The 19,897-nt window shown below is 48.2% G+C and overlaps 2 protein-coding genes across 2 annotated transcripts in view; both read right to left on the bottom strand.

Annotated features, from left to right (window-relative positions):
• The window catches only part of LOC310712801 (uncharacterized protein), a 46,286-nt gene that overhangs the window by 16,646 nt on the left and 9,743 nt on the right, over positions 1 to 19,897 (bottom strand). The gene's annotated exons all lie outside the window — the stretch shown is intronic.
• LOC310711117 (uncharacterized protein) lies at positions 7,894 to 19,323 on the bottom strand (the record flags this gene model as incomplete). Its single annotated transcript, XM_083512588.1, has 4 exons — positions 7,894 to 8,038; positions 11,174 to 12,707; positions 16,855 to 16,981; positions 19,198 to 19,323. The coding sequence occupies 4 exons, from the start codon at positions 19,321 to 19,323 to the stop codon at positions 7,894 to 7,896; spliced, it is 1,932 nt and encodes a 643-aa protein (XP_083368714.1).

Below are 19,897 nucleotides of genomic sequence, written 5' to 3'. Positions count from 1 at the left end.
TCCAAAAATGAAGGGGAAATGTGTGTGCACTCTATGGAGAGAATGCAGGCTTTCGTTGAAGCCTGGAGAGCGAGAGGGGTCGGTGCGCACCGTCCCCTCTCACCCTCCAGGCTTCAGGAAGCTATCCACAAGGCTTGGGAGCTCGGCAGGAGTGCCCGACGGGCTTCCAAGGCTTGCGGATAGCAGCCTCCAATCCCGACCTGGTTTGGAGGCTGGCGGTGGGGAGAAGCGCTGCTTTCCCCACTGCCAGCCCCACAAGCTGGGGGGACAGCAGGGAGGCGGAGCGCTGCCTTCCCGCTGTTTCCCGACCTGGTCTTTGGGGCTGGCGGTGGGAGAAAGCAGCAATCCCCCCCCACCAGCCCCAAAGAGCAGGTCAAAAGGAACCCAAAGCCTCCAGATGAACGCACCTTGAACGCACAGAACACACCTTGACTTAGAGGGGGAGAACAAGAAAAAAAAAATTTTCCCCCTGTTCTCCCCCTCCTATGGTCCAGTGCGTCCAATAGAGCGAAAAATACGGTATTCATTGTGTATTTTAATGAAGGGCATTAAGAAACTGGTGTTCTTCAAATCATTCTTCAAATCCTGTGCACAAACATTCCCGTTTGCCACATGGAAGGATCCCTTCTTCTGTCCCTCTTGCCGGGTGGGGAGTGTTGGGATCCCAGAATGCTGTGTGAGATAGTAAGTCTGCAGGCTTGAGTCTGCTAGCTGATGCAACTGGCTGATGCAATCGGCCTGCAATACTTTCTATGCAAGTGCAGGGTCAGAATGCTGTCAGTTGATTGGCTGTCCTTGGTTTGAAAGGGAAACCTGTCGAGTGCCAGCTCGACATCCGAAGAAATCAGTCTCACACCAAGATTGGTTGAAGAAATCTGGCTGCTCTAGAGCTACTGCAGCACAGCCTTTATTGTGTGAAATCAGAAAGATACAAAATACAAGCAAAGCAACTTGTTCTCTGCCAGCAGATAAGGGCCATCGCACTAGACCACGCAAGCGATCAGGCTATGCTACGTTAACCAATCATTTGGGACAGCACGAGCTATTCACGCACTGTTCATGCTCCAAGGATGCTTTTAGCTATGAAATCACCCTGCAATAATAAGAACTTTGCTCATGCTCTCATGTACAAGCAATCATTTTCCCACATGCCCTCTTTTCTTGTTTATATTATAAGAGGAAAAGAGGGACCATTAGTCTGAATCGTACACTTCATTGCCTAAGCGTCTATACTTTGCAACATAAATTCCTCTTGTAACCCCTGTGGTGGGCCTTGGTCGGTACCACCATGCAGTGCATTGGGAAATCAAAGAGGGTATGCATTGAATACAACAACACACCATAATGAAACCAGCAATACATGCAATTACAATCAATAATATTTTTCTTAACCATACTCCATTAGGCAACCAAGAAGACAACCACTCCCATGGATCAAAACCTTCAGGTGGATTCAAAGGATTATGGGCTATCATTTGTTCCATATAATCAATAGTAGCGGAGATATTGGTCGATTGATCAGTTATATACATACAACAATGAGAATGAATTAAGGCACAAATTCCACCTTTGGAAGCAAGGATTACATCTAAAGCATAACAATGTTGAAGAACTACATTTCTTATTTCTGACATTTCTTTGTTAATCATTTTTAAAGCCAGGATGGTGGAATTGAACAAATTTTTGGTCCAGTTTGCCAATTTATGCAGATCACGGTAATTCATGGCTACACCTAAAGAAGGCAGAAGAGACCTAGAGACGGCTGTCCCTGTATATTGAGAAATAGGTGATTGTACTTCCCTTCTGTTACGCAAACGGACCGCTGGGAGCTTATCTATTTTATACACCAAGGGTACGACTATACCTAACGTGCAGGTACCAGAAAAGGCAGAGGGGATTTCTTTGTAGGCATTTGTGCCACAAAATAACCATAAATCAGATTGAAGCAAACATGTAGTTCTGCTGCTCTTTCTCATCCAGTCCAACCAAACATAAAAATCTCTACACGCAGCTTGTTGTTCATAGGTCATGTAGGTTGTGACATTATTAACTAAAACTTTTGGCCTGCCACTCATAGTTGTAACATTAAGAAAACAAGAAGATCCATTAATGTACTCATATGTCCAATTACAATATGGATAATGACCTAATTTTTTTTTGCTATTATGATTAAAACGTAAACAATAAGACACTATTTCAAGAAGCGATAAAAACACAGGGAATAAACTTATACGATTGTCCTTCATATTATTGCTAATCTTATATGAAGCATTTACTGGAATGCTAGAATACCACCACCAAAAAAAAGGTTCAAAGCTTCTCAAAGCTTTTTAAAATCATTTTTCTCAGCAGCTAAAAGGCACTAGCCAAGCATATTTCGCTTCAAGCATATTCCGCTTGCTGTAACTAAAAAGATTGCAACAAGGTCGAGAACAGAGCCCATTGTCTTCGCAGGCCTTGCTAAAGAACCATGTTGCAACTTGCTTTCTGTCCGGGAACCATGCGAAAGCACAAGAATGAAACAACTGGAACACACTGAAATCCCCTCACCCCTTCCCCTGCCAAGAGTCCACAATAGTTCCAAGACAGCCCTCTGTACATGCTCAGGGGAACACATCATAGGGCAGGACTCCTGAGGGAGGAGAAAAAAAATCTGGGGGGTAAAATCCAAGTGATGCCAATAAGGATGAGAATGGTAAATTATTCCAATGGCCACTTCCGAGCAACCTGTGTGATATTTCGTGGCTCAATTATTGGCATGTAAAAACCACAATCCAGAAGAAGTCACACAACCATTTCTGCAGATACAGGAGCCCATTTGCTGTAAATAAGTCTGATGTATTGCTCCTTGTACTGCTGAGTCAAAAGTCCAAGCCCAATGAAGCGTGATGATACAGATGGGATGGTCGCTATTGGGAGGCAGCAAAACTGTAATGATGTTTGGTGGTTGAAGTGGCTTCCCAGGGAAAAGGGGGGCCAATGCAGTAGGGATGAAGATGGCCTTTCAGCGTGCCAGGAAACACTGGAACAGCTGTGGAAGAGCCTCTTCCATTGCAGAGGTGATTGTGATCTTGTCTGCTGGATTCTTGTGTCCTTTAAGGGCAGAAAATAGTGGAGACAAAGTGGAGGTGGGCAGGTCCAAATAACTCTTTATCCAATTCAGCTGTCCAAGAATTTGTTGTAAATCCACCAGTTTAAAATGATCTGGGAACTGTAGCTGAGGCGTGACTGGAATGGCTGCAGATGCTGTCAGCTTGTGTCCCAGGTACGTAATGGGTAAGGTCCGCTGGATTTTTTCTTTAGCCACTGTCAATCCAACAGGTTGTAGCCTTTGCAGGATTTTGGGACAGGGTGGAGGACAAGGCCGTGGCTAGCAGGCGAGCTTTATGCGTCTCAGTGCCCACTGACTGGCAGGCTTTAAGCCAGGGGTCTGCAACCTGCGGCTCCGGAGCCGCATGCGGCTCTTTTACACCTTTGCCGCGGCTCCGGGGCGGATACTAGCGAGGGGAGGAGGCGCATTGTGCACCCCGACACTCCCCACTGTGGCGGGCACTGTACTGGCTGTGATGTCGCATGGGGGCGGTGCGTGCGTTAGTCACGCACCATCCCAACGTCACCTTCCTGCCCGCTGTCAGATCAGAGGGCGCGCATGCTTTAAATGTCACAATGGTTTTGCGGCTCCCAGGTTTTTTTTTTCCCCTTCGGAAACGGGTCCAAGTGGCTCTTTTTGTCTTAAAGGTTGCAGACCCCTGCTTTAAGCATATCAGCAATGGCTATATTTGATGTTGCCATCAGAGGGTGCAGCGCTTGCTTACAGTCCTCATTTGCATTATCAAACGCAAGCTGGCGAACAATCAGTTCTTGTGCTGCCAGGTCCTGAACTTGGCGCTTAAAGGTATTATACAAGCGATCGACAAATTGTCCATAGGGCTCTGCAAGGCCCTGTCTGACGCTTCCCCATCGGCCATTGCGCTCAGTCTTGTCATCAGGGACAGAGGCCAAAGCCTCTTGAGCGGCAGCGGTGGTGGCTGCCCAATACATAGGATCAAGGGCCAACTGTTGGGCAATAGGAAGAAAATTGCCTCCTCCCGTCAGCCCATCGAGAACATCAGTTTGGGTCAGCATAATGGGGGCTGGGGGTGCAGGAGCAATCACAGGAAAGAGATTAGGAGTTGTACAATCAAAACCCAACAATGGGGCAGCGGCACGGAGAGATTCTTGGAGAGGAGTCGTAACGGGAGGCGCAGGAAGCAGAGAATGCAGGGGAGGGAGGACAGGAGCCTTTGGTGGGGCACATACCGGAACAGCAGAAGAAGGCAATGCTGGATATAGCAAGGGAAAGTCGGCAGGCAAAGAAACAGATGCAGCAGCCAAAAGGAGATTGGCTGGAGTCAAACTGGACATTGCTGTGTAAACTGTAGACCAGGCATGCAAAACTCTGACATCAATCTGAGGATGGTTTTGGAAAAATTGTCCTATCTTTTCCCAGTCTTTTAAACGACAATTACCATCCTGAGGAAACCAGGGACAGTGAGTATCCAAGGCTTCTATAAGAGACTGAAGGTCAGCATCTCAAACAGCAAGGTTGTTACTGGCCAAAAGGAATTTAAGGTCATCAAAAAACTTTTTCTGTGGTGCAGATAGAGGCGTCCCCATGATTGCAAGAGTTGCAAAAAGAGCAGGGAGCACTTACCAGAGGGATCCACATAGGATGAGTAGGCGCTTTTTACCCTGTCCGGGCGAAGTAAGTGCTGATAAGTCCGTAACATAGTCCAGAATCACACACACGCGGGGCACCAAATGTCGAGTGCCAGCTCGACATCCGAAGAAATCAGTCTCACACCAAGATAGGTTGAAGAAATCTGGCTGCTCTAGAGCTACTGCAGCACAGCCTTTATTGTGTGAAATCAGAAAGATACAAAATACAAGCAAAGCAACTTGTTCTCTGCCAGCAGATAAGGGCCATCGCACTAGACCACGCAAGCGATCAGGCTATGCTACGTTAACCAATCATTTGGGACAGCACGAGCTATTCACGCACTGTTCATGCTCCAAGGATGCTTTTAGCTATGAAATCACCCTGCAATAATAAGAACTTTGCTCATGCTCTCATGTACAAGCAATCATTTTCCCAAAGAAACCTGTCCAGCTGTAAAGGTGGTGGTGCAGAGGAGTGTGGTCAGAGAGAGAGAGTCTTCCTCTTTGCCTTAAGGTGCAGCCAGGTACTCCGTTTGACTGTATGAACTGCTCCTGTATTATAGCCTGTAGATATTTGTAGATATAGAGCTCACAATAAATATACTGCACTGAAGAACCTGGAACTCTAAGCATTTCTGCTAAAGCGCCACGAAGATTTCACAACAGGGAGGACCCTCCTGAAGCCCTATAGACACTTTCAAGTTGCACAGGGGAATGAGAGGGGGAAAGCCCCATTGTGGGACTGATGGGGTGAATCCTGGCCACTCTTTGGTATGGCGAGTGAACTGCTTAGAAGCCTATTTGAGCCTCCTTCCTTGGCGGTTCCTCCCACCATTCCTCTGTGTCCACCAGTCCATGACATCCTCTCTCCCCACATGGCCCCTTCCTCCTACCTGCTCTGGGTCCACAGGGGCAGCTTCCCCTCCGCCACCAAGAAAAGATGGACAAGCAGGTCTTGCTGGCCTCGTTCCGTTTCCTGCGAGAGAAGAAGGTAAGTGGGAATCCAAGAGCGCATGCTTCACTCCGATGGAAAACTACAGGTGCGCCTTCAAACAAGGAGGAGTTGCCACCTAAATGTGGACGTTTGTACCCGTTTCACATACTAGAGTGCAAAAACACATCTCTTTCTCTGGGCTCTTGGCCCCTGTAACTCCCCCCCCCCAAAGATTAAACAAATTCATAATTAGTTTCAAAATTCACATAATGTGACCAAACAGAGTTTTCCCAGAATCCCCCACTGCTCCCATGGTGAGTTGCAAGGCCTCTTCCTGCTTCAGGGCCAGCTGAGTCTTGCTCATCCATCTCTGTTCCCAGGAGATCGGAAGGAGTCCCTAGGTCTTCTGCCAAGTTCTGCCTGTCCTAATGAGAGGTGCCAGAGAATCCTGTAAAGCAAATGCATTCTTCTACTACCAGATTGATACACAGTCAGGAGAAGAGAAATGTTCCCTGGGCCAGCATGGATGAGTCTGAATCACAGCCCAGACTCGGAGTTCAAGCACCATATTCCCATATTCTGAAGACAGACTTCTGTCTTTGTTCTGAGGGCAACTCCCTCCCCCTTCAGAAGCATGGCTGCCTCCCACTGGGGGGCCTGGAGCCATCGCTAGCCCTCTACTCCTCCCTGAATGGGCGTCATCCCCTTCTCAATGTAGCCATCTCTTCCTCCTGTGGCAGGGAGTTCCATGGGTCTAACTGCGCACTGCGAGATGGAAGGACTTTCTTTAGCACAGAGGCCAAGTTTTTATTTCTGCCTCCAGATGTTTCCATCTGGCTGCCACCTGGGCTAAGGAACGTGGCTGATTCCTCAATCGCATCAGGGTTCCTTTGCAGGCCCTTTTCTTCCTGACTCAGTGACCCCTCCCCAAAGGAGCAAGAGAAGAGTTGCAGACCTCCTGTTACTTGCAGCCTCCCTGGCTTTGCAGAGAGAAGGGGGGCAGAACCTCTTAGCCCTGGCTTGGGGATCCCCTTGCAGGAGCTGAGCAGAATCCCCACGGATCCGTCCCCTGCAGCCCTTGGACACCCCTGCCCCACTTCTCCCCAATGCACCCATGGCAAAAAAGAGAGGAAACTCACCAGATGCCAGAAGGGAAACTGAGGCAGCTCCTGCAGAGGAAATGAAAGCCCCCTCCCCCTCTTGCAGGGAGGATCCTGGGAAGGAGGGAGGGGCATTTGCTCAGGAGGACCTCATTCCCCCCCTTATTCCCTGTCCTCTCTAGGAATGCAGCTCAGTTCCTTTTAACCCTTGCAAGGTGGAGAAAACCAAGCTCACATTCTCTCTCTCTCTCTTCCAGAAATGAACCCGAAAAAGGCAGCAGAGCTCAGTGGGTAGAGCATGAGTCTCTTTGATCTCAGGCCCCTGGGTTCAAGCCCCAGGCTGGGCAGAAGATTCCTGCCTGGCTGGGGATGGGCTAGATGACTTTGGGGGTCCCTCATCATGACTCCCTGGCCCTCATGGCTGTTCCTCTGAGCCCTTGCAAAGCGGAGCTCACCCTGCTCCCTTCTCTCTCTCTCAGGAGCCAGGGCCCCAGATGGGTCTTCTTTGGGGGACCCTCCCCTGCAGCCCTGGGACCCCCCATCTCCCCAAGGCGACTCACCGGATCCCAGAAAGCGCCCCCAGGCAGCACTTGTGGAGCAGAGAGACAAAAGCCCGGATGGGGGCGGAGCTTGCGCTCTGGGGAGCCTCCTCCCTTTATTCCTCTCTAGGAAGCCAGCTGGGTGCCCCTTAACGCTTTTGCTGGTCGGTCTTTCCCTGCGGAGGAGCCCCAGGCGTGGCGCAGGCGCAGAGCTGCTCCATCGGGGGACTTTGGGGGCCTGGCGAGCTTCTCCCTCCGTGGGGAACAGATTTCTGTACATCTCAAGAGCAACAAGAATGTATTCCTTCCCACCCTTTGCTTGAGAAGTAAAACTCTGCAGGGGTTTGGCTCCAGGGTCCCTTGAGAGAGAGTTGGTTCTGACTCTCTGAACAAAGAGGAAGGAAAAGGGGGTCCTGCAAGGAGAGGATGAGGGGAAGACCCCCCTTTTCTAGGGGTGGGGGAGAGGGATTGGGCTCCAAGGTCAAGAGAGCACCTTGTATCCTGGCACTGAAAAGACACCCCCCCTCACACACTTTGTGGCATCCCCTTTTGGCAAAGGGTCAAAACATAGTTCCAACTTGAAAACCACCTCCAGGACCAGGCACCCTCAATGGGCTTTGGACTACAACTCCCAACCGGGCCTGCCAGCAGAAGGCAGGGGGGATGGAAACAGCCGTCCAAAAGGTCCAGCCAGCTCCAGAGGCGACCCAAGGCTGCTCTCCAATGGGGCGCTGCTCCAGGCATCTGAGTTGCCCAGCTCAAGGGAGCTGGTGGGACCAAGAACCGGGGTTCCTGAATCGCAGGGGTTGGACTAGATGAGCCTGGAGTGTCCTCTTCCAGGATTCCTCTTCTGGCTCCCAATGCCAGGGCTGGAATGTCTCCCAAAACTGCCCCCCCTTTCACAAGGAGGTCTCTCCCCCCCCCCCCGTGTCTTAAACTACCCTTTGACTGGCAACCATCTCCAATCTCCTTGCTGGACAATCCCAACCAAAGATGCATTAGATTCTCTGAGATCTACTCAGGATTCCTGTAGTGATTTCATGCTCTTTATTGAAGCTTGTAAAGCAGTGATTTAATTGCACACACACCCCAACCTCAGGCTTTAATCTACATTATTTACACAATTAATCCTGTCTGGTTGGCTGATTCTGCTTCCCTCCTGGAGCCTGATTGGTCTTTTCCTGCAGGCCAATCAGTTGTTGCATTCTAGGATCCTACTTGCCTTTTGTTCTAGGCTCCAAGCTTAGTACATAACCCCCCTCCCCTCTACGTTCCCGTTGCACCCAGAAGGTTAGCGTTCGTAGTCGTTGAGGTATGCCGGTCACCTACGTATGCCTTGTGTGTGTCTGTAGGGGTTCCTGGTTCTGGCTCTTGTTCCAGGGCTGCCGGCTGTGACGGGGTCATTGGGTTGGACACCGCTGGTCCACTCGGTTGTGGTTCTGGTTCCTGTGGCTGCTCGGCCTCGGTCACTTCTGGACTTCCTAGTTCTGCCTCCCTTACCCGCTCCTCCTGCGGGTTTTCCTTAAAACAGGGTGGGGGGTTGAGAGGGCTTAGTCTTCCAAACAACCCTTTATTCATTAGTTAGTAGACTAGCTTCCCAGTGTAAGGAGAGGAAAGCAGACCTCTGAGCCCAGCCTGGCCCCCCACCAAATCTTGCCCGCATGCCTTGAGGCCCCAAGATGTGCGGAGGAAGGCCTGGAGGGCAGCTGCTGGCTGGGACTTTGATTTGGGCAGGGTGGGGGCACACGGAGAGGGAGACCGGAAGACCGGCCAGGGGGTTTCACTGGGGGGATTTATTCACATTGGTTTTCTACCCAAAAACCACCATCCCCGGCTGTGAGGAGGGTGGCGCCTCTTCCATGAATTCCTCTTCCACTCCCAGCCACTCCGCTCAAACCTTTGCTAAAATCCTGCTCTCCTCTCCGTCTCAGAGGCTGGGCTTTCTGTCTCATCTCAAGAACCTCCAAAGCGCCCGCAATTGCCTCTTATCTTCCACCCAAACCGTCCACATCAATCCTAAGCGTCTCCTGTTCTGATGTCCATTTTCTGTCTTCTTTTCCAGCTTTTCAGACTTCTCCTCCCTTCCTTTCATGGAGATATCTAGTGCTTCTGTTTTCTTTGTCAGTGTCTCTACTTTAGAATCATAGAATCATAGAATCATAGAGTTGGAAGAGACCACAAGGGCCATCGAGTCCAACCCCCTGCCAAGCAGGAAACACCATCAGAGCACTCCTGACATATGGTTGTCAAGCCTCTGCTTAAAGACCTCCAAAAAAGGAGACTCCACCACACTCCTTGGCAGCACATTCCACTGTCGAACAGCTCTTACTGTCAGGAAGTTCTTCCTAATGTTTAGGTGGAATCTTCTTTCTTGTAGTTTGGATCCATTGCTCCGTTTCCGCTTCTCTGGAGCAGCAGAAAACAACCTTTCTCCCTCCTCTATGTGACATCCTTTTATATATTGGAACATGGCTATCATATCACCCCTTAACCTCCTCTTCTCCAGGCTAAATATGCCCAGCTCCCTTAGCCGTTCCTCATAAGGCATCGTTTCCAGGCCTTTGACCATTTTGGTCGCCCTCCTCTGGACACGTTCCAGTTTGTCAGTGTCCTTCTTGAACTGTGGTGCCCAGAACTGGACACTGTACTCCAGGTGAGGTCTGACCAGAGCAGAATACAGTGGCACTATTACTTCCCTTGATCTAGATGCTATACTCCTATTGATGCAGCCCAGAATTGCATTGGCTTTTTTAGCTGCCGCGTCACACTGTTGGCTCATGTCAAGTTTGTGGTCAACCAAGACTCCTAGATCCTTTTCACATGTACTGCTCTCAAGCCAGGTGTCCCCCATCTTGTATTTGTGCCTCTCATTTTTTTTGCCCAAGTGCAATACTTTACATTCCTCCCTGTTAAAATTCAGCTTGTTTGTTTTGGCCCAGTTCTCTAATCTGTCAAGGTCGTTTTGAAGTGCGATCCTGTCCTCTGGGGTGTTAGCCACCCCTCCCAGTTTGGTGTCATCTGCAAATTTGATCAGGATGCCCTTGAGTCCATCATCCAAGTCGTTGATAAAGATGTTGAATAAGACCGGGCCCAAGACAGAACTCTGTGGCACCCCACTAGTCACTCATCTCCAGGATGAAGAGGAACCATTGATGAGCACCCTTTGGGTTTGGTCAGTCAGCTAGTTACAAATGCACTGAGTGGTAGCATAGTCAAGAGCGCAAACCTGTCTTAATTTTAGCTTTTTCAGGGAGCTCTAAGTCCTTTTAAGAGCTCCAATTGTGTTAAGAACTTTAAAAATGAGACCAAACTTAAATAAATCCCTCCTATCACACTCTTGGCACTGAAATAGTTTCTACCCTGTGTGAATTCTCTGATGGGAAATGAGATTGTTGCTTTGACTGAAGCTCTTTCCACATTCCACGCACTGTTAGGGTTTTCCCCCTGTATGAATCCTTTGATGGGAAGTGAGCTTGGCCCTATGACTGAAGCTTTTTGCACATTCTAAGCACCGAAAGGGTTTCTCTCCTGTATGAATCCTTTGATGGGAGGTGAGTTGAGAGCTTGTCCTGAAGCTCTTTCCACACTCCAAACAGTGATAGGGTTTCTCCCCTGTATGAATCCTTTGATGGGAAGTGAGTTCAGAGCTTGTCCTGAAGCTCTTTCCACACTCGAAGCAGTGATAGGGTTTCTCCCCTGTATGAATCTTTTGATGCAAAGTGAGTTCAAAGCTCGTCCTGAAGCTTTTTCCACATTCCACGCACTGATAGGGTTTCTCCCCTGTATGAATCCTTTGATGGGAAATGAGATTGGCCCTCTGATTGAAGCTCTTTCCACATTCTACGCACTGAAAGGGTTTCTCCCCTGTATGAATCCTTTGATGAAAAGTGAGTTCAAAGCGCCTCCTGAAGCTCTTTCCACATTTTAAGCACTGAAAGGGTTTCTCCCCTGTATGAATCCTTTGATGGGAAGTGAGTTCAAAGCTCGTCCTGAAGCTCTTTCCACATTCCATGCACTGATAGGGTTTCTCCCCTGTATGAATCCTTTGATGGGAAGTGAGATTGGCACTCTCACTGAAGCTCTTTCCACATTCTAAGCACTGAAAGGGTTTCTCCCCTGTATGAATCCTTTGATGGGAAGTGAGATGGGCACTCTGACTGAAGCTCTTTCCACATTCCATGCACTGATAGGGTTTCTCCCCTGTATGAATCCTTTGATGGGAAGTGAGATTGGCACTCTCACTGAAGCTCTTTCCACATTCGAAGCACTGAAAGGGTTTCTCCCCTGTATGAATCCTTTGATGGGAAGTGAGATTGGCACTCCGAGTGAAGCTCTTTCCACATTCCAAGCACTGATAGGGTTTCTCCCCTGTATGAATCCTTTGATGGGAAGTAAGCTTGGCCCTCTGATTGAAGCTCTTTCCACACTCCAAGCAGTGATAGGGTTTCTCCCCTGTATGAATCCTTTGATGGGAAGTGAGATGGGCACTCCGATTGAAGCTCTTTCCACATTCCAAGCACTGATAGGGTTTCTCCCCTGTATGATTTCTTTGATGGGAAGTGAGAGAGGAGCTAGCAGTGAAGCTCTTTCCACATTCCACGCACTGATAGGGTTTCTCCCCTGTATGAATCCTTTGATGGGAAGTGAGATTGGCACTCTTACTGAAGCTCTTTCCACATTCTAAGCACTGAAAGGGTTTCTCCCCTGTATGAATCCTTTGATGGGAAGTGAGATGGGCACTCTGACTGAAGCTCTTTCCACATTCCATGCACTGATAGGGTTTCTCCCCTGTATGAATCCTTTGATGGGAAGTGAGATTGGCACTCCGAGTGAAGCTCTTTCCACATTCCAAGCACTGATAGGGTTTCTCCCCTGTATGAATCCTTTGATGGGAAGTAAGCTTGGCCCTCTGATTGAAGCTCTTTCCACACTCCAAGCAGTGATAGGGTTTCTCCCCTGTATGAATCCTTTGATGCAAAGTCAGTTCAAAGCTCGTCCTGAAGCTCTTTCCACATTCCACGCACTGAAAGGGTTTCTCCCCTGTATGAATCCTTTGATGGGAAGTGAGATGGGCACTCCGATTGAAGCTCTTTCCACATTCCAAGCACTGATAGGGTTTCTCCCCTGTATGATTTCTTTGATGGGAAGTGAGAGAGGAGCTAGCAGTGAAGCTCTTTCCACACTCCAAACAGTGATATGGTTTCTCCCCTGTATGAATTCTACGATGGGAAGTGAGATCGTTGCTGTTACTGAAGCTCTTTCCACACTCCAAGCAGTGGTAGTGTTTCTTCTCAAGGGGATTTATTTGATGGGAAGTGGAATGGGAGCTCTGACTGAAGCTCTCTCCACAGTCTGAATCCTGATTTGGCTCCTCCACTGTGTGGATTTCGTTGTGCTCTCCCTTTTTCTTCATTTCCAATTCATCACCACCTGAAACTAAGAGGCAAACAGATTAGAGTCTTGGGAAGAAGTGCAGCCCCAAATTATGGAACAATGCTAATTAATGCTTGGGAGAGGCGAAGAACTGAAGGGAGTTAGATGTTATAATGTTCCTTTTGTTCTGTAAAATGTCTAGTTCCGTATACAAATCAAGTTGAATATTATAAGTTTTCTCTCTCTAGTTTTTAAAAGTACAGCTTAACCTGGTAATGTCATTTTGTTCAAATTTAAATATGGATCTGTACTATCTTCATAAATAAAATGTGCTTTTATAATTACCATATTTTTCGCTCTATTGGACGCACCGGACCACAGGACGCACCTAGCTTTTAGAGGGGGAAATCAAGGGGGAAAATATTATTCCCCCCCCAGCCCCAAAGAGCCACGGACACGATGCGCACAGCCTGTCCGCTTCTCCCAGAGCTTCTTTTTTTAAAAAAGAATTTTTTATTGGTTTTACAAAAAAATTTAAACAATACAAACATATAAAAAGACATACAAACATGTATAATTTCATAACCTTTCTTTCATAAACCTCGTTTCTCAGACTCCCCCGTACCTCCCCTTCCTGCATCCCAATATCCAAAGTTATTTCAGCAGCTTCTAAACAGTTTTATCAAATATATATCATCTTAGTCCTTTCTGTTACTTAATCTTATATTGCTGTATCTCTTTTTCTCTCAACACCTCGGCATTTTAGCATTCCTCAATTTTATAATAATTCTTAAGATAAATTCTAAATTTCTTCCAGTCCTCTTCCGCCGTTTCTTTCCTCTGATCACGAATTCTGCCAGTCATTTCAGCCAGTGTCATATAGTCCATCACCTTCATCTGCCATTCTTCCAGGGTGGGTAGATCTTGTGTCTTCTAATACTTTGCGATGAGTATTCTTGCTGCTGTCGTAGCATACATAAAAAAAATTCTGTCTTTCTTTGACACCAATTGGCCAACAATGCCCAAGAGAAAGGCCTCTGGTTTCTTAGGAAAAGTATATTTAAGTACCTTTTTCATTTCATTATATATCATTTCCCAGAAAGCCTTAATCTTCCGGCACGTCCACCAAAGGTGATAGAAAGTACCTTCAGTTTCTTTACACTTCCAACACTTATTGTCAGGCAAATGATAAATTTTTGCTAGCTTGACTGGGGTCATGTACCACCTGTAGATCATTTTCATAATATTTTCCTTTAAGGCATTACATGCCGTAAATTTTATACCGGTGTTCCACAACCATTCCCAGTCAGCAAACATAATGTTATGACCAATGTCCTGAGCCCACTTAATCATAGCCGATTTAACTGTTTCGCTTCTCCCAGAGCTTCTCGGGGCTGCGGGGGAAGCCCGGGTCCCCCACCCAGTCCCAAAGAGCAAAGAAACCAAGACAGCAAGTGGGATCCATAGCCGCGCAACCTCTCCAGCCAGGAGCTAAACCTCTCCAGCGCGGCTAAAGAAGAAGACAAGGCAGCAAGCGCGATCCATCCCGCTCGCTGCCTTGGCCTCCTCTTTAGCCTTGCGCAGCATCTTTAGCCTTGCGCAATGGGATGGATCGTGCCCGCTGTCCATCGGGGCTGGACTAGATGACTCCTGGGGTTCCCTTCCAACCCTGCAATTCTATGACCACGGAAGGTGTTGGGGGTCTCCACCACTGGAGGCTTTTAAGCAGCGGTTGGGGGACCATCTGCCTGGCGTTCTTTAGCTGTGATTCCTACATTGTGAGGGGGCTCGGCTGGATGACCCTCGGGTGGCCCTCCCAACTCTATACATTCCTACAATTCTGCGGCAGGAGATCCACAGCCACTTCACACAATGCCCACTCCCAATTTTCATCGGAGAGACATGTGGCTTCAGTGTCTAGGTAGGTACCCCCCTATCTGCCACTCTTCCCCCACCCCACTTAAGCCGAGGGAATACCTGCCCAGAAAAGCTCCCAGGTGAGGCAAGGGTTAAGATCTACCGCTGGTAAATAGCTTTGTATCCCCCCTCTTTCCCTTTTCTCTTCCTCTTCTATGCTATTTCCTTCTTTTGTGTTTTGTTTAATCTGTTTTTATTGTATACTAAAATAAAAGCTGCAAAGTTTCCTTTTTTATAATATCCCCCCCCTCCAAACTAAAACGTTAGATAAAAACACTGATCCAGAGGAAAAGAAGTAGGTGGAGAAAGGATGGAAATAGAAAAAGAGGTAGAGATAGAGATAGAGAGATTTTTAAAAAGTTGGCTTCTTTAGCTTTGCACAGCCTTCCCCCCGGCTGGAGAGGTTGCGCATGGCTTTTCCCCAGGAGGGAGTCAGTCCCTTCTCCCTCCTGAGGAAAAGCCCTCAAGAGCCGCGCAAAGCTTGTGTGTGGCTCTTGGGGGCTTTTCCTGCCTGCCTCCCCCCCTGCATTCGCTCCATAGGACACCCAGACTTTCCCCCTTAGTTTTTAAGACGGAAAAAGTGCGTCCTATGGAGCGAAAAATACGGTATTTAAAAGGTGGCCAAAGCAGGTAAGTTCCCTGTCCAAAATTAAGATATACAGTGTTACCTCGGTTAGTTCTTGGTATGAGCTTTCGTGTGCATGCACACTTCTTCAGATACACTGAAACAGAAGTTGCCAGATCCTTCTATATACTGAGAAGGTGGGGAGGGGTATTACTCAGAAGGGTGGTGGGAATGGGTGATTGGCAGATAGCTGAGATGAGTCTTTTGACGACTCTTAACGACTGTAATAGGTCTTACAGGAAAAGGCAAGGGGTGAGAAGGTGAAAAATGGCTCAGTCATGTATAATGAGATAAGAATCCAATGTCTTTGTTCAGACCAGGTCTCTCCATGGTTTTAAGTTTGGTAATGAGTTGCAATTCAGCAGCTTCCCTTTCCAGTCTATTTCTGAAATTCCTTTGTAGTAAAACAGCTACTTTGAGATCTTGTATAGAATGTCCTGGGAGATTGAAGTGTTCTCCTACTGGTTTCTCTGTCTTGTGATTCTTGATGTCAGATTTATGTCCGTTTATTCTTTGGCATAAGGTTTGGCCTGTTTGTCCAATATAGAGAGCTGAAGGACACTGTTGGCATCCAAAATTTAAGATATACAGTGGTGTATCGCAAGACGAAATTAATCCGTTCCACGAGTCTCTTCGTCTTGCGGTTTTTTCGTCTTGCGAAGCACGGCTATTAGCGGCTTAGTGGCTATTAGCGGCTTAGCGCCTTTAAGAAAAAGGAAACAAACTCGCAAGAACTCGCAAGACGTTTCGTCTTGCCAAGCAAGCCCATAGGGAAATTTGTCTTGCGGAACGACTCAAAAAACGGAAAACCCTTTCGTCTTGCGAGTTTTTCGTCTTGCGAGGCATTCGTCTTGTGGGGCACCACTGTACAGTGTTACCTCGGGTTACATACGCTTCAGGTTACATACGCTTCAGGTTAAAGACTTCACTAACAGCAGCAGCAGGAGGCCCCATGAGCTAAAGTGGTGCTTCAGGTTAAGAACAGTTTCAGGTTAAGAACAGACCTATGGAACGAATTAAGTTCTTCACCCGAAGTACCACTGTACTTAAATGTTACATTATTGTGAGAAGTTACAGGGGACGAGGCAGGGGGCCTTCTCAGTAGGGGCACCCACCCTGTGGAACGCCCTCCCATCAGATGTCAAGGAAATAACTATACAACTTTTAGAGGACTTCTGAAGGCACCTCTGTATTGGGAAGTTTTTGATGTTTGATGTTTTATTATGTTTTTCTATTTGTTGGAATTTGCCCAGAGTGGCCACCCAGTCAGATGGGCAAGGTAAAAATAATAAAATTATCATTATTGTTACTACAGGGTTCACTGCCTGAGATTCAAAAAGCCTGGCTCTGTTTTGGGATGGAGTTTGTTTGGTTCAGTCGTGGAATCTGTCAAGCAACTCTTTGGTCAAAAATCACTCTGAATCCTACATTTAAGAAGGCCTGGGCAGTTCAGACAGCCTGATCATGGTTTTAAACGGCAGAACTGGAGGAAGAATATTCACAGGGAAAACAATCAATAGCCATCCATCCAAGGCTTGCTGTGGGAGTGTTAACATCCCAGGTGCTGTGAGTGGCGCTGTTGAGCCCCATCGAAATATCAGAGGTTCGTCACATAGAGAGATGTCTTGAATTACAAAACAGATAGGATGATCCAATAGGGAGCCTTACCGAGAGAGTCCAAGATCCCACGATTCTCCTCCATGACTTCCTTATGGAGAGCTCTCTGGTCAGGATCCAGCAACGCCCACTCCTTGTCTGTGAAATGGACAGCTACATCTTCAAAGCACACTGGACCCTAACAGAACAGGAAAAAGGCTGTCCTCTTAGAGAACATTCACTTGGCTCTGTTGTTGTCTACAGCGGCCAGACCCCTCTCTGCCTTCCTCATCCCTCTCTCCTGCTGCAGCTTCTGCCTCGGAGTCTGGGCTGCTCTCTGCCACAGACTCCCTCTGCTCCCTGAGCCCTCTTCCCTCTCCAGCTTCAGACCCCTCCTCCTCCTCCTCCCAGTCGGCTCCCTCTTCTCTGGCTCCTCCCACCATTCCTCTGCATCCAACTGTGTCCAGCCAGTCTGCATCCAAGCAGTCCTTCCCCACAAGGCTCCTTCCCCCTACCTGATCTGGGTCCACAGCTGCTGCCTCCCCTCCACCACCATGAAAAGATGAAGGAGCAGGTCTTGGTGGCATCATTCCGTCACCTGGGAGAGACCAAGGTAAGTGGAAACAGTGAGCGCCTGCTTCTCTCAGAGGTGAAACAGTGCATCTCTCAGTACAGATGGGGCTTGTCCAAGTCTCCCCTGCTAGCTTCCGGTTCCGCTCTGCTTTAATGGAGGCAGCGGGAGATCGTTGGCAAAGGAAAAACAAGGATGACTGAGGGTAATTCTCCTTGCAAGTTTCCCCCAGGGACAGGGGTGAATGGGCTTCACTCCCAGCTCGTCTTGGTACCTGGCTCCGGCTCCGGCTCCGGCATGGATTGCGGGAGGCAGGGAGGCGCTGAGTGCAAAAGCCCTTCCTCTGCCAAAAACCCTCCTTCGCTGCAATTAAGAAGCAGAAGTTCTCCTGTCAATTAGAGCTCAATTTGGACTAATGTACAGGCGTTGCTGGAAGAGATGAGATTATAAACTGCGGAATTGAACCAGCTGCAAGGTCTTTAAGGTTTGAATTTGGGAATAAACTTCATTTGCTGCAAAAGACGGTGGGTCGGTGGGGAGACTATGGCTTCTTTATATTAAGTTTTCTTCTCTACACTAATGAATTGGCAGTCCGCCATTGGATACTAGTTCAAAATATATATGTACAGGTGAGCAGGGATGAAACTGGATTACAGATATGGAATATAACATCAAATGGAACTGTGTGTGTAAAAACAAAAAGGAAAAAGGGAGGGAAGCTCTATTTTACAAAATGTTTACGATGGAAAATTAGAGCTGACTCTTCCCCATCCTTTATTATATACAGACTGAACTGATTAATGCTAAAAGGACTTGGAATTTAATTGGATAAATGCACATTTATCTAAGGCCAGACAGAGGGATGTAAGGAATCTGAAAGTTGTGTAGGAGCTAATTAGGTTCATTACTGAGTCATTTGCAGTTTGACGGATCCCTCTCCTTCCCAGGCAGAGAAGAAAAATGGCAAAAACTGATTATTTATTGGGGCAGTGTGATTTTTGCAGCTGCTGTTAAAGTTGCCAAACAATGAAGCACAGGACAGAGCGATGGAGAATTCCTGAAACCACAATGGGATATTAGCTCCGCCCAAGGAATAATGGAGAACAGCAACAACCAGGAAAAGATAGACAGAACATTTTACAAGGACAGGAAGAAACATCACGAACAGAAAGATTGCCACACACGGGAAGAGTAAGGATATAGCTGGAGTGCCTCACTTGCTGCTGCTGCACCGTGAGTGTTGGGGAAGGCCGCTCCCTCCTCAGGCTAATTCCACCTGGCCTAGGGGGCGGGGCCCAGACTCACCTCCGCCACAGCTTTAAGGACACTGGTGCTGCTGCAGCAAATGTTAAAAATGCTTTTATATATTTTAAAGTGTTTTAAAGGTGTTTTTACTTTTTACTTGGTTGTACCACCGTGAACAGTGGTTTTTATTTATGTATTTTTATTTTGTTCCATTTTATTTTGGTTTGGGGTTGGATATTGAGTGGGGTGGGGATTGGTTTTGTTTAGGTATAATTGTTTTTGGTTTGTTTTGTTTTTCTATTTCATAAATGGAAGCTTGGGATTGCTACCGTGGAGGGGCGAGGGAGGTATGGCGGTGGGGACAGACGTTATAGGCGAAGGGGATCGAGATACGGATATGCTCGTGCCCCTTCCAATCTGCGCCCCATCCCGAGGGACGAGGGTAGGGTGAGCAAGGATTACTCACCTCCGTCACTGGTGCTGTGCAAGGCCAGGTCTATAGGCAACAAAACCGCCACCCTGTGAGATTTCTTTACCTCACAGGGGGTCAACCCGGCTTGTGTGACGGAGACCTGGGTGCGCAAAGGGGAAACAGTTACCTTACGAGAGATGGCGCCCCTGGGTTTCTCCGTTCTCCACCACTTGCGGGCTGTGGGCCGGGGGGCATTATTAATCCGGGAAGATTGTTCTTTCAGGGCTCTACCATCCCCATCGATCTCCGGCATTGAATGTGTTGGCCTAGCGCAGGGGTCTGCAACCTGCGGCTCCAGAGCCGCATGTGGCTCTTTTACATCTTTGCTGCGGCTCCGGGGCGGATACTAGCGAGGGGAGGAGGCGCATTGTGCACCCCGACACTCCTCACTGTGGCAGCCGCTGTACTGGCTGTGACGTCGCATGGGGGCGGTGCATGCGTTAGTCATGCACCGTCCCAACATCACCTTCCCGCCCGCTGTCAGATCATGGCTCCAGAGATATATTTGTTTTAAATGTCGCAATGGTTTTGCGGCTCCCAGTTGTTGTTTTTTCTTCGGAAACGGGTCCAAGTGGCTCTTTTTGCCTTAAAGGTTGCAGACCCCTGGCCTAGCGTGAGGCTCCGAGGTGAGCTTGGCTGTCTGGCTGGTGTACCGGCCACCTCGCGCACCAGCAGCCACCCTGTCAGGCCTGCTGGAGGCGGTGGCCGGCTGGGCCTTGGAGTTCCCTAACCTATTGATATTGGGGGACTTCAACATCCACGCTGATTCCACTCCCTCCTCCCAGGCTCTGGACCTGGTGTCTTCCACTAGGGCTCTCCCAGTTTGT

Source organism: Podarcis liolepis (genome assembly GCF_965112155.1).
Source record: "Podarcis liolepis genome assembly, chromosome: 7".
NCBI classification, from domain to species: Eukaryota; Metazoa; Chordata; class Lepidosauria; order Squamata; family Lacertidae; genus Podarcis; species Podarcis liolepis.
Note: the sequence above shows the minus strand (reverse complement) of the source record. Positions and strands in the feature narration are given on the sequence as shown.